The sequence below is a fragment of the Tachypleus tridentatus genome, chromosome 7 (genome assembly GCF_004210375.1).
Source record: "Tachypleus tridentatus isolate NWPU-2018 chromosome 7, ASM421037v1, whole genome shotgun sequence".
Taxonomy (NCBI): Eukaryota; Metazoa; Arthropoda; class Merostomata; order Xiphosura; family Limulidae; genus Tachypleus; species Tachypleus tridentatus.
This window is the reverse complement of record NC_134831.1, coordinates 185,435,798-185,449,332: the sequence shown is the minus strand read 5'-3', so window position 1 is coordinate 185,449,332 and position 13,535 is coordinate 185,435,798. Positions and strand designations below refer to the sequence as shown.

The window sequence follows — 13,535 nt, the reverse complement described above, 5'->3', positions numbered from 1 at the left end:
CATGTTATTGTATTATGGGGATTTGAGGTCATCTGCCAAGTTGCAATCAATACTACTGTACTATGGGATCATTTGTCAAGTTAAAATTAATTCTAATATACTATTGGTATTTGAAGTCATGGGTCAAATTGAAATTCCAGTTAAAAGTAAAGCTTAACTGTTAAGTTAGCTTTTAAATATAGTTTTAGGATTAACATATGATATTCCAAGTTTAAACATGAATATATTTCGGTATTAATACATGTATATTACAGTCACCCCATACCCTGAAATTATCAACAAATGTAATATTAAACATATTGTAAATGCTTTGTTAAATAAAGAAAACATTTTGCAAAAAAAACGTTCTTTTTTAGTTCTAGAATGTTACTGTAATTAAGATCACAAGTTCCCTTATGGCTGCTTCTTTAAGTTTTTCTTAATCTAAGTATAATATTATTCAGTGCTTTGATATATACATCACCAAATATAGAACTTAATTAAAAAATAAGTTCCTAAAATATGTGTAGTTTGTTGTAAATGCTCCAAACATTACTTTGAAAAGTATTCTTTCTAAAATTTTGAGATAAGAAAATATTTTGTATTTGTCATATTGTTATAATCATACAATTCTTCAGATATGCACTCAAAGCTAAGATGCCACTGCATACATTCTGTACAGTGATTAAGAAGTTACTAACTGTGATAACTATTGTTACTCTGACTAAGTGTTTATGTCTAAGCATTACGTTTCATTATTTCTCATGAAATATGACAAAAGCTTTGTTCCAAGTGTTCTTAAAGTATCTTACCAGTGTGAAGTTTTTGACTATTTCATAAAATAAGATAATAATAATAATGGCTTTTACAACTCAAAGCAGATACTAAACAAGTACCAAAAACAACTTGTTCAATAACATTAAAAAGACATAATCAGAAAAAAAATTACATGCTGCTTAGTAGGATTCATGCAAGCGACTTCTGACATCTTACATTCAACACTGGGCCATGCAATATTACTTACAAACTGTTTTTTAACTTTTTAATCTTTCCTGAAATTAATATCTTATCAAATGGAAAAGTTGATTAACATTTGCACATGTGTGTGTGTGGATCAGTTTACGGCTGGTACTGAAGTGTTTTGCTGTTTTAATTTACTATCTTAGTTTTTAACATTTAATCATATTACTTTTTGCTAATAATCTGTAAGTGGTGCCTGATCTTATAATTGTAAATGCTCTTTTTTATTTCTTCACATAATTATATTTTAAATTATTAATAGGGTCAAAATATGATGTTCAATAGAAGTTAACACTCCTACGAAAAGACGTTTCTAGTCCTGATTTCTCCAAGCCCGTTCCCCTGGCTGTGGTTTCACTAGATAGTAGATAGGGACAGTGGGAATCTCATTAATCCATTCATTAATGGATTTAAATGGCAATTTCATTTAAATACAAAATTATTAGCCTAATATTAATAACCTTTCAAGTTGCTCTGGGGCCTATTAGGCCCCACTTTTCGTAGGAGTGTTAAAGAGACAGATGTAATGTACAAGGATAAAAACTGAACACATTGCAATGTCCAATGCCAAGGAAGCTGGTTTCACATATGTGTTTCATTATGGTCTTAATAGCTCCTTATCATAAATTAAATCTTTTGTGATGGGCACATGTTATGGCCTTTTGTGAGTTATTTTCAAAATTTAATTAAGCTACCTTTTTGCTATGTCATATTAATTAGTATAACATAATCATAGCTAATAATTCATATTTTAATAGTTCTCTTTTACATTTAATTCTATATTATGTATAACCAACATTTTGTCTATCAAATGATGTATTATATTACACTGTTTTCTGAAAAAAGAATTGCCAATTTCTCAGTTATTTCAAGCTTGCTTCATTCCTATAAGAAAGATGATAATCTTGGATGAATTTGTAATGGCTTTTGTCACACAGATAGAAAGCCAGAAATATTTTGATAGTTAGGGGAATGTGTCTGCTTTTTATTATTCTATATTCTTTGTTGCATTATTTTAATGCATCACTATCATTAGTATAAAAAAAAGTAGGGTCATTGATAATCAACAACAACAACAAAAAAAAGTCAGGTGAGTATATTATTTCCTGTTTTTCAAGTTTATTCTTTATTCATTACTATAAGAGTAACTAAAATTTAAAAGTAAGAGCCCCTTTAGGTTAGTTAAGGTTATATTAGGCAAAATGAGTAATAATAATAATAATATAACAAAAATGCTTCATGAGGAACTAAGAGTAGTAATGTAAATCAATAGTGTAATGTGTGCTCCACATTTCCCGAGTGATTTAAAGTTCACAATGACATGAATAGTAATATTTAGTTATTCAAAGGGCAATCATAGAACACTAAAACTACAAGTATTAAGTACAAAAAGATGTTCACTGTAGTGAGTTTAACCCTTTCCATACTGATCACTGATCAAAGACCACATCATCTCGTTTGTTGACTCACATTCAAAATTTTATTGAACTATTATATTATGAATTAATGTCATTAAATTTGGTATCAAACTGTAGACTATAAATCAGAATTTCATATTATACATTTATTCATTTAAAAGTAAATATTAAAAAAACACTCAAAGACAAATTTTTGTGAATTAAATGATATGTTGAATGTGGTGTTGGTTCAAACTAGATGTTTGTGGCTGGTTGGTTGTTTCGAATTTCATGCAAAGCTACACGAGGGCTATCTGCACTAGCCATCCCTAATTTAGCAGTGTAAGACTAAAAGGAATGCAACTAGTAATCATCACCCATGACCAACTCTTGGGCTATTCTTTTACCAATAAATAGTGGGATTGATTGTAGCATTATAATGCACCCATGGCCAAAAATGTGACATGTTTGGCTTGATGGGGGTTCGAACTCTTGGCCCTTGGATTATGAGTTGAGTGTCTTGACCATTTAGCCAGATGTTTGTAAAGTCAAAAATAAAATCTATAATTTTGTAAAAATTAGTAACTCAAATTACCAAAATTAACAAGCTAGAATGTAATATAACAACCTCCTATCTTTTCCATTTGCTGAGATATTTCTCACATACTGAATCAAACACAGTGGCCTCACTGACCTTTTTTCACTTAAAAAAATTACCCCTTATACACACCTATGTACATGGCATGTGAATAATTAATCAAAAGCTAAGAAAGTCTTCTTTGTGGCTTTCTCAGCCATTTTTACATGCTAGGATACCATTTCATTCTTCAAAAGACTTGAAAGATTTGTGTTTGAGTTATAATTTGTAGTCATTCTAGAAAGAAAAAAAATAGAATTTATAGTTTTCCCTTTTTTTTATGGTGATTACAAGATTAGTCAAAGCTACCAAACATGTATAGATTTTCCAATCTGATAGTGAAAATAACAGGTAAAATGTAAACTTTTTTCTTAAAAAACATTTGATAATTATCTGAATGTTAAAAATTTGACATGTGAAATTTCAAAATTTACTTAATTTCCTGTTAAAGATAAGAAATGATCCAAAACTTGACAAACAGTAACTTCAAACAATTGACGTGTTGAGCTGATTTACCCCAAAACCAATGATCTGCAAAACTCCAGGAACTCATAAATCCCACAACCCATCAGAGAAGCATTTGTAAAAAAATGCAACTCAAGATGTGGAGGCTGAAGAGGAATGCCACTGGGATAGATTAATATATGTTGAGAGAGGAAGAAGGAAAATGGAGTCCAGGAGATCATGAGCAAGATTCTAATGATCATGGAACACCAACTGAGGAATTTGCATTAGATCATAACCCTATGGAATACAGGTTTCCATGGAAGATCAAGTCCATAAAAAGATATGGAACCTAAGAAGCACTAAGAGAAAGAAAGGAGTTTGAGAATCAAACATTTGATCACTTAAACTTAGACAGGAGAAAGCTGGGCCCAAACTGGGATGGGAATAGAAGAACACTTCCAAAGGGATAAGATACTGGGTCAGAATGAGAAAGGATTTCTATAACTTAACAAATGAAACCATACAAGCAGCTTGAAGAAGTGAATAGACCTAAAAGCAGGCATCCACATAATGGTGAAATCGTAGATAGTACTAATGAAAAAAGACAGATAAAAAACCCTTACCACTTAAAATAGGCAAGGAGCAGCAGTCAAACCAAATGGAAGAGCATGAAATTTATATACTTCACCAAAATCAACAAAATGAAGGCAACATCTGGAAGCTGGAGAAAAGAGGATATGGAGGTAAACCTCTAATATATTTAAAGATGGCATCCAAAGAGCCAGAGTAAATGCACACCAAAGAATGAGGAAATACTCTATGGTGAAAGTAAAAAATACCAATTAAATGGATGATCAATGACAAAACACAGTCTCTGGACTGCCTGGTAATTACAAACAATTAGGAAAACAACCCTGGAGAAGTTTGAATGCCAAGTGAAATAGAATCCTTGTGAATAGATGATGTAAGGAAATTGAATTCTGAGGAAAAGTCAAGGGAATGAAACATGGAGATACAGGAGTGGGGTCCAGAACATTACAACAGGGTCTTTTGGATAATACCTGAAGCACCCAGGGATCCACAGTGAAAGCAATGCACAGGTGAAAAAAACTAGCCAAATGCACCTCAACCATGCCAGAAGAAGAAAACACAGTCACCCATGAGAACAGCAGGGAACAAGTATCTGCCAGTTACCTGCCATGGGAATGGCAGATAACCTCAAAGAGAAGATGGGTAGAGGAGTAGTAATAGAGAAGTGTGGTAAGGGTTAAACAAAAATGGAAAAACTGGACTTTGTTAAACTCAAAGTAATATCAGGTTTAGATCCTCTACCTAAATCAGAGATTCTAAGAACTACAAATTTAAAAAAAAGGAAAGTCCTAACATTAATATGCCAACGTGTAGGAATTAGAGGATTGAGGGAGACAGGGTATGCTGACCCTAGAACATAATTGTGCTTTAAACTTATCAAAAGAAAAATTACAACCAGCCATAAGCAATAAACTGTTAATAGTGTATTGAAAGTCATCCATATTTGGGTACAAGGTACCTTATAAAGAGTACTTTAAATAATATATCTAAAAACATCACCAAATGGCAAATTTGGTTAGATATATCCCAAAATTTCTTGTAAGGTGTTCAGGAAGAACCATGGGAAACAGCATAGATCAAATGTAATATTGAATTTCTTAATGTAGTTCAGGTAAAAAACAATTTTCATATGTTTTAAAGTTTAAATAACCTTTTCCAAGATAAAACAGAACATAAAAGTGTTCCTCCAAACAAGAATCAGGGTAGGATAGGGCAGTTAACACAAGAAGTAAGGCATAAAGGTTATCTTTTGTTGCAACTCAATTTGTAAGGAGGGTGGCTTGATTTTGGTAAAAGGTCTTCTTAGAACCTTAGTATGTGAAGCATTGAGAACAAAGACATTATAGCCATATGCTAAGAGAAACTATATCAATTGGAATTGTAGCTATAGAAAACTACAAGCTAAAATACTTATCCTAACTAAAAGAATCTAGAAAATAAAAGAAGCTAATGACTAATAACTGCTCTGAAGAAGTAAGCCACAGTACAAGCCAAGATAACATAGAGGACAGAAAACTAAAAATGGGTGAAAATAAAAAATTACATGCAAGATCTCATACACAAAAAAAAAAATTAGAACAGTGCAGGAACACAACAGCTCTAGGAGGCAATAAACATTTAAAGGATCTCTAAAAGCATAATAAAATGATCCAAAAATTAGACAGATGAAAATGTATAAATTCACAAACTCAATATTTCAACATGACATTAGCACTTTCAGATATAAAGAAATTGAAAATATAACATTTCTCTCTATATACAAGTATCATTTCATGGCAGAATTTCAGTGTTCCTGACCTTCCACAGATCCCATGTTTCTGTTTTCTACTTTGCCCATGTTAATCCATTTACTAAAACTACTGATGTAAATCAGTTTTGACCTATCTCTGCTTTGTCAGTTCATTCTGTTAATACTATATTCTTAATTTGTCTTTTCTCATTAAGTGACCAAGGAACAGAATTATCTTCTTCTAACTGTTGTTATTATATCTCAGTGTGTACCTGCTTTTCTTGCTGCTTTCTTATTTGCCAAAAGATTTGTCCACAATACCCTCAATATTCGTTTTTAAAACCAAGTCTCAATTGCTTATAGTCTCCTTTCCAAAATTCATAAAATTATCCAACACTCACTGCTGTAAATATGAATTGGATATAAGCTTGGTTTCCATTGATATTTTCCTATTTTTGAGTATATTGCTCATTTTCTGAAATTTATCCATTGCCATGCCAATTCATGTCTAAATTTTTACAAATGAATTATCACCTAACATTATTATTAACAGTTGTTGTAAACATTGATTTCTCAATTCATACAGAGTGCAGCAAATAGAATGACTGCCAACAAAAATATCTGGTTGACAGCAGGAAGATTGGGCTTTTATGGATCCTTCTATACAAGTCCAAAAATATCATTTGAAAAGTGGTATAGAACAGACCTATGGGTTAGTTGTTGCATGCTGTGCATTGTGTCAAAGACGTTCAAAGTTTTATCCATATGCTTGTTGATGCTATAAGAGAATTCAACAATGAAAATATTTTGATAGTTTGAGGCAAGTTTGCCCATTCTGAACTTTATTTCAATATATCAATCTCTTATCAAATAATTTTCCTTTATTCACCCTTTTTTAAAATTAAATACATAGTCCAAATTTAATATCATAAAATAGTCCTAACTAAAGATGTTAAATATTTATCATAGTTTTCCCTGTGTGTGTTTTTTGTATCAACTTCACATCAAACCTTATCTGTTTTTCTTCCACCTATAAGAAATCTCTAAATCTTTTCTTCTGCATATTAATTAACAAAATTAGCTACTGGGAGCATTATGGAACTGTTATCACAGCAGTAGGTAAATAAGTTAATGTATTTTATAGAGGGACTTTTTTACTTACCTTTGCTAAAGTTTACTTTAATGTTATCTTAATGTTATATTATGTAGATCCTGCAACATGGCTTACTGCAAAGAAGTGAAATTATGCTTAATTTATAACAATGTTATTCTCATATCTGTTTTTATTTAACAAGACAAAAAGAGTGTAAGAAAAAAAACTTAAGTAATTGAGATGTTATGAATGTATCTTGTTAGCAAATAATGTTTTTTTAATGTTAAAATATAAAAACATATGGACTGGAGAGTGGTGACAAACAAAATAATTTGAATATTTCTCTTAGGAAAGACACTTACATACAATTTCTAAGCTCTACAGATTGAGAGTAGTCTTAGATACAAAAAAGAAAAGTAAAAATTAAAGACTACATACACACCTGAGACCCTCGGCTCAAAACATCATAGAACTGAATACCAAACACACGAGCAAGTTCACTAGTTTTACCAATGATGTCAAGCTTTTCTAGGAGTTGAAGATTACCTTGTACTCTGATTATAAAATATTCAATCACACGCCATCTGAAATTAATTCCAAAATCCATTAAGAACCTCATTCCCTACCCAAAAGTAGGCCAGCCACAAGATATATTTATTGATTTGAAACATATTTGAATGGCTATATTTGAAGAATGCTAAGAAACACATCAAACTGTTATTGATTGGCACTTAAACTCTGCTAGAATCAACATAATGAAATACACAAGGTAAGGAGCCCAAGGTTTAACACAATACTCCAAATGATGCTTAACAAATTATCTGTACAATGAAATTATAACCTCTTCAGATTGTATTCAATAGTTCTTTAGATATAAACTAAAATCCTATATGCCCTATCAATAGCAACAGTACACTGCTTGGATGTTTTTAGAAACTGATAAACCATTACACCAAGACCCCTTTGTTTCATAGCACTGTTAAGATTATTCACATCAAAACTATACTTACAATTTACATTATGATAACAAACATGCATTGTCTTGTATTTATTACAAGCAAAACCTGCCTGCCATGTATTTGCCCAAGTAAATAAATGAACTAAATCCTTTGTAAAGCAGCAGCACCCTCTTCACAGACAGCATACCCTTTGTGAGCCAACCTGTTGTTTTTACTTGAAGCCACTCCTTTCTTTCAATAATGTTTATCTTGAATATTTACATGTTTATTCCTAAAAATTTTCCACATCTGATCAGTCTTCAAATAACTCAGCAGCCCAATTTAAAACAGAGAATTCTTGTTGTATCCCTTCAAAATGTGTAACCAAAAACCAAAAACGTTTGTCGACCCATCCATTACAGGGTATTCGAAAGATAATTAAGTCACTATAAAGCAATACTACTCATTAATCACTCAAATGTCAATATCACAAATTTGGCCAGTAGAGCAAATCAAACTAATAAAACATAACATTACAATTCCTCCAACTAGAAGATTTGTTGCCAACTTCCCCTTTTTTTTTACCACCTTGGTAACAAACAAAAATCAATAAATGTCACAAAAATTTCAAACTTTTCTTTGTACAATAATTATAACAATAATAATAATACTTTTTTTTTACAACTTACAAGATTGATACATACTTAGTAACAAACACAAAATAAATAAATCAAACAAATTTCAACATTTTCTTTTTACAATAATTTTAACAATAATAATAATATTTTTTTTATAATTTACAAGATTGTTACATACTTAGTAACAAACACAAAACAAATGAATCAAACAAATTTCAACAATTTCTTTTTACAATAGTTATAACAATAATAATACTATTTTTTTACAACTTACAAGATTGTTACCTACTTAGTAAAAATACATAACAAATAAATCAATCGAATTTCAACATTTTCCTTTTACAATAATTATAACAAAAATAATACTAGTTTTTTTTTACAACTTACAAGATTGTTACCTACTTAGTAAAAATACATAACAAATAAATCAATCAAATTTCAACATTTTCCTTTTACAATAATTATAACAACAATAATACTAGTTTTTTTTTACAACTTACAAGATTGTTACCTAATTAGTAAAAATACATAACAAATAAATCCTTCAAATTTCAACATTTTCCTTTTACAATAATTATAACAATAATACTAGTTTTTTTTACAACTTACAAAATTGTTACGTAGTTAGTAAAAATACATAACAAATCAATCAATCAAATTTCAACATAACTTTTCTAACATATCAGTAATAATACATTTAATACCATTTTCTGCTCCCTCATTTAATAATAAACTCTTAAATTCCCAATGTAAATAATTTTTAGGAAAATATTTCTTTCTTATATATTCATAATTTTTACAATATAAAATAATGTGATCTTGCATTTCTATCTCTCCACAGGGACATAAATTAAATTTTCCATAAAATCTTGAGTGATATTCTGGAAAAACCCCATGATTTGTTAAAATTTGATTTATATAAAAATCTCTTTTACATCTTTTAAAATTTACTTTATTAAAATATTTATAGGTGAATCTACCAACAGAAGCATCATCCCATCTTTGTTGCCAGTTACTTAATAATTCTTATTTAATTTTGTTTTAATTTGTTTTTTACTATAACCAAATTTAGCATTAATTTCCATTTTCTCTGTGGCTTCCTTAGCTTTAAGATTTACTATTTCATTATAATTGATCCCACTGTGGGCTCTGACCCAAGTAAAGATAATACTAAGATTGTTATAAATAATATGTTCTTTAATTCCATTAACTAAATAATTATTATTTTTATATTATTTAAGTGCCATTCATGATGACCTTGAATCAGAATATATTGCTGCTTCATAAATGTTATTATTAACCATAAAATCAGTAGTCTAAAATATTGCAAACAATTCAGCCATAAATACTGTTGTATTATCATTTAATCTAAACAGACTTTCCTTTTTAATTTCATCATTATAAACATATATATAAGTACATCCAACTTTATTATTAATTTTTGAGCCACCTGTATAAAATTTATTACTAAATTGTTTTAAATCTTCATCATAATACCAGTTAAAACTACGGTTGATCCAAGGAGTGAAATTTAGCTCCATCAGAACTTTAATATTTTCTACTTCAGTTACTTCCTCTTCTATTTTAATATTTTGATTAAGAAAAAACATTTTATATTGTTTAACACCAACTTTATCTAACGATGAAATACCCGTTAATGTATTAAACTAGCTACAGTTTTATAAGTTTTTGCAATTGGTAATATTGCTATTCTTTAAATTTGTAAGATTTTACTTTTAATTCTTTCTGTATTTTCAAACCAAATTTCATATCCATATCTTATCATTTTTTCTATACTTAATATGTAAATATCTTTCATAACTTTTGGTTTCAAACCCCAAGTGGCTCTTGAAATCCTCTTTAATTTATGAATGACATTAACTATTTTACTTTTAACAAAATTTAGATGCAATAACCAGTTTAATTTCATGTCAATTATAATACCTAGGTATTTCAACTCTTTAGTAAATTTAATTTTTTTATTACTAATAGTAATTGTAGGTATATGCATGATATTTTTACCTTTATAAACTAAAATAAAATTTGATTTATCTATATTAAGTTCTAATTTATTTTCTAAAATCCGATTGTTAACCTTATTTAATATATCCTCAGATAAAGATGTAAATTGGTATGAAGCTTTTGCTCTCATTAATATACTGATGTCATCAGCAAATGCTTGTATATTTGCATTGTTTGTACTCTTTAATTTTAACATCCCATCAATATATAGATTCCACAGTGTAGGACCCAAACTAGATCCTTGTGGAATCCCTTTATTATATTTCTTAGTTATACTTTCTATAAAAACTTCTCAATTTTGAATGAAATCAATAATCACTTTTTTCAACTTCAAGGGTATTTTTAGATTATTCAAATGTTTTATTAAAATCATGTTATCCACTGAGTTAAAAACATTTTTAAAATCCAAGGAAATTAATAATGTAATACACTTATTGTTTATACTTTCATAAACATAATCTTTAACTTTCTGTAATGCATGTATAGTAGATCTCCTACTCCTAAAACCATATTGCACATCAATTAATTTATATTTCTCTATAAAATAAGTCAATCTATATTTCAAAATTTTATCGAATATTTTACCCCAAATGGGCAAAAGACATATTGGTCTATAACTGCTCAGGATCATTTTATCTTTTTCTTTTTTATGGATGAGAATCACCTTAGCCTTTTTCCAAACTAACGGAAAAATACCATTATTATAATAAAAATTTAATATTTTGATCAACCAATTTTTATTAGCAAAATATATTTCTTTTATTATAGGCAATTTTAAATTATCATATCCAGGAGCTTTATTATCCTCCATGACTTTATTTATTTCATACTCTGTGATATTATCTTCATTTATATTCACATCAATATCATTATTATTCTGTAATTCATCACAAAAACCTATTCCAGAGACCACTTGATCATAATTCACCCATGGAGAGTGATAATTAAGAATTTCATTTATAGCTTCATTTCTATTTTTGGTGATATTCCCATCTTTATCTTTTATTTCATTAATTTGTAGATATTTCTTCTTTTTATCCATGATAGTTTTATATGGTATACCAAAAACATAATTAGCAGTAATACTTGTAATATAATTTCTTAAAGCTTCTTTTTTGTGAAAATAATTGATCTTTTATATTTTGCTTGCTGTTTCTTGTATTCCAATTTATAATACTGTCTTAAATTAATGTCTTTAGTCTTTTGAAATCTTCTCCTTAAAGCTCTCACTTTACTCCTGAAGATCTTTAGCTTGGTGTTCCACCAATATGCTTGTTTATATCCAAAATTATTTATATTATTCTTATTCCTTAAATCGTTTATACAAATTTCTTTAACTTTATTTGTAATTTTTATTAAATAATTTTCAATATTACCTTTGTGGAGTATCTCATCTTTAATCTCATTTATATATTCTCTTATTTCTACTTTCAAATCCAACCAATTAAGTCTCTTTATATTTATAATTTCATTATTAATTTCTATATTAAAATTTGAAAATTTCAATTCTATCATATTATGATCACTATTAATGATTTGATCTGTAACTTCAAAATGAATATCAAATTCGTTATTATACTTTATCATTGCCAAGTCAATCCAACTTTCCCCTATAACTGAGGAGAAAGTTGGTATCGAGTCCAAATTATTAAGTAATATAATTTCATTTAAATCCATGAAGTTAGTAACTGAAAACCCCCTATCATCAAGTGGGCTCTGACTCCAAGCTTCTGATTTAGCACTGAAATCACCTAAGATTAAAATAATTTCATTATTATACTTCCTGATAAAATTTTGTAACATATTAAGGTCATCATCAATGTCTCCAGACAGGGAGCAGTAAATACTAATCACAATCATAACAAAATTTTCAAAAGTAATTCTAATACCAACTAAATTCTTTGTACAATATGAAACATAATAATTAATGTTTTTATTATTAATGATAATCCCTGCCTTAGGGACATCACAACAAAAAGCAATTCTCATACTTTCAGATAAATGAGTTATATTTTCTTCAAAATAATATGATTCATTTATGGAAATAATATCCATATTTCTTTGTAGGATATCGTGGTTTAACTGCAGAGTGGCTGCTCGGGCCACTGCCAAATTAATATGAGTCGCAAAAAGAAAATAATTTATAACACTAGCCATAATCAGTATGTGAAATTAATCGATCCATTTCTTTGAGATAAATCCTACATTCATGATTCTTACAAGAATGATTCACATAAAATTGTGTATTAAATTTCTTATTATAATTATAACAATTTGTACAAAATAGACTTTTCACAATCTTTATATTGATGCCCCTCTTGTCCACATTTTAGACAGTTAGTATTATTTTTACAATAGTTAGCAAAATGCCCAAATTTTCCACAATTATAACAAATGTGTAATCAAAATATTATTATTTCTGATCTCTATATGCAGCAAAACATTAAATTTAATAAAAACAATGATCACGTATACCAAGACATTCCCCAATCTGCACCTTTCTCAACAATTTAAATATTAGAAGTTAACAACAAATCTAAAATGTCATTGTTTCTAGTAGTTTTCTTAGCCTATTTGGTAAAAAGAAAAAAACACCTTGTACAGTTTTCAAAAACCTTTCTCCTTTATGGTTTAACTCTAGTATTTCCTAATCTACATGTCTAAAATTAAAATCACCCAAATGACCAAGAACACTTGTTTATATACTTCACACATTAAAAACTATTTAAACATACTGTTTGGTAACCTTCAATTCTATAAGACTACCTCGAGTACATTTTTCTCCTGATTATTGTTTGTTTGTTTTCAGATATTTTCAAAAAAATACTCAAAGGCTGCCCCTAATTTTTAATTAATAAACAGGTGGGAAGGCAGATACTCAACAACACCCACTGACAATTTAGGGCTATTCTTGTTTGATCAAATAGTAACTTAACAATCACCTTATAATGCATTCAAGTCCCAAAAGTGCAGTGTGAGAGTTTATTTTTTCAGTAAGTGGACAGGAATGATGAACTCACTGATCCACAGTCCAGATATAACCA

The 13,535-nt window shown here is 28.9% G+C and overlaps 1 protein-coding gene across 10 annotated transcripts in view; it reads right to left on the bottom strand.

Annotated features, from left to right (window-relative positions):
* Nucleotides 1-13,535, bottom strand: part of PolZ1 (DNA polymerase zeta catalytic subunit) — a 159,317-nt gene that overhangs the window by 45,155 nt on the left and 100,627 nt on the right. For all 10 annotated transcript variants that reach the window (XR_013031882.1, XM_076516228.1, XM_076516230.1 and 7 more), the window contains one exon: nt 7,336-7,477. Coding sequence is in view for 9 of the 10 variants with exons in the window: in XM_076516228.1 (XP_076372343.1) it covers nt 7,336-7,477 (142 nt within the window). In the remaining variant the exon portion in view is untranslated. The remainder of the gene's footprint in view (nt 1-7,335; nt 7,478-13,535) is intronic.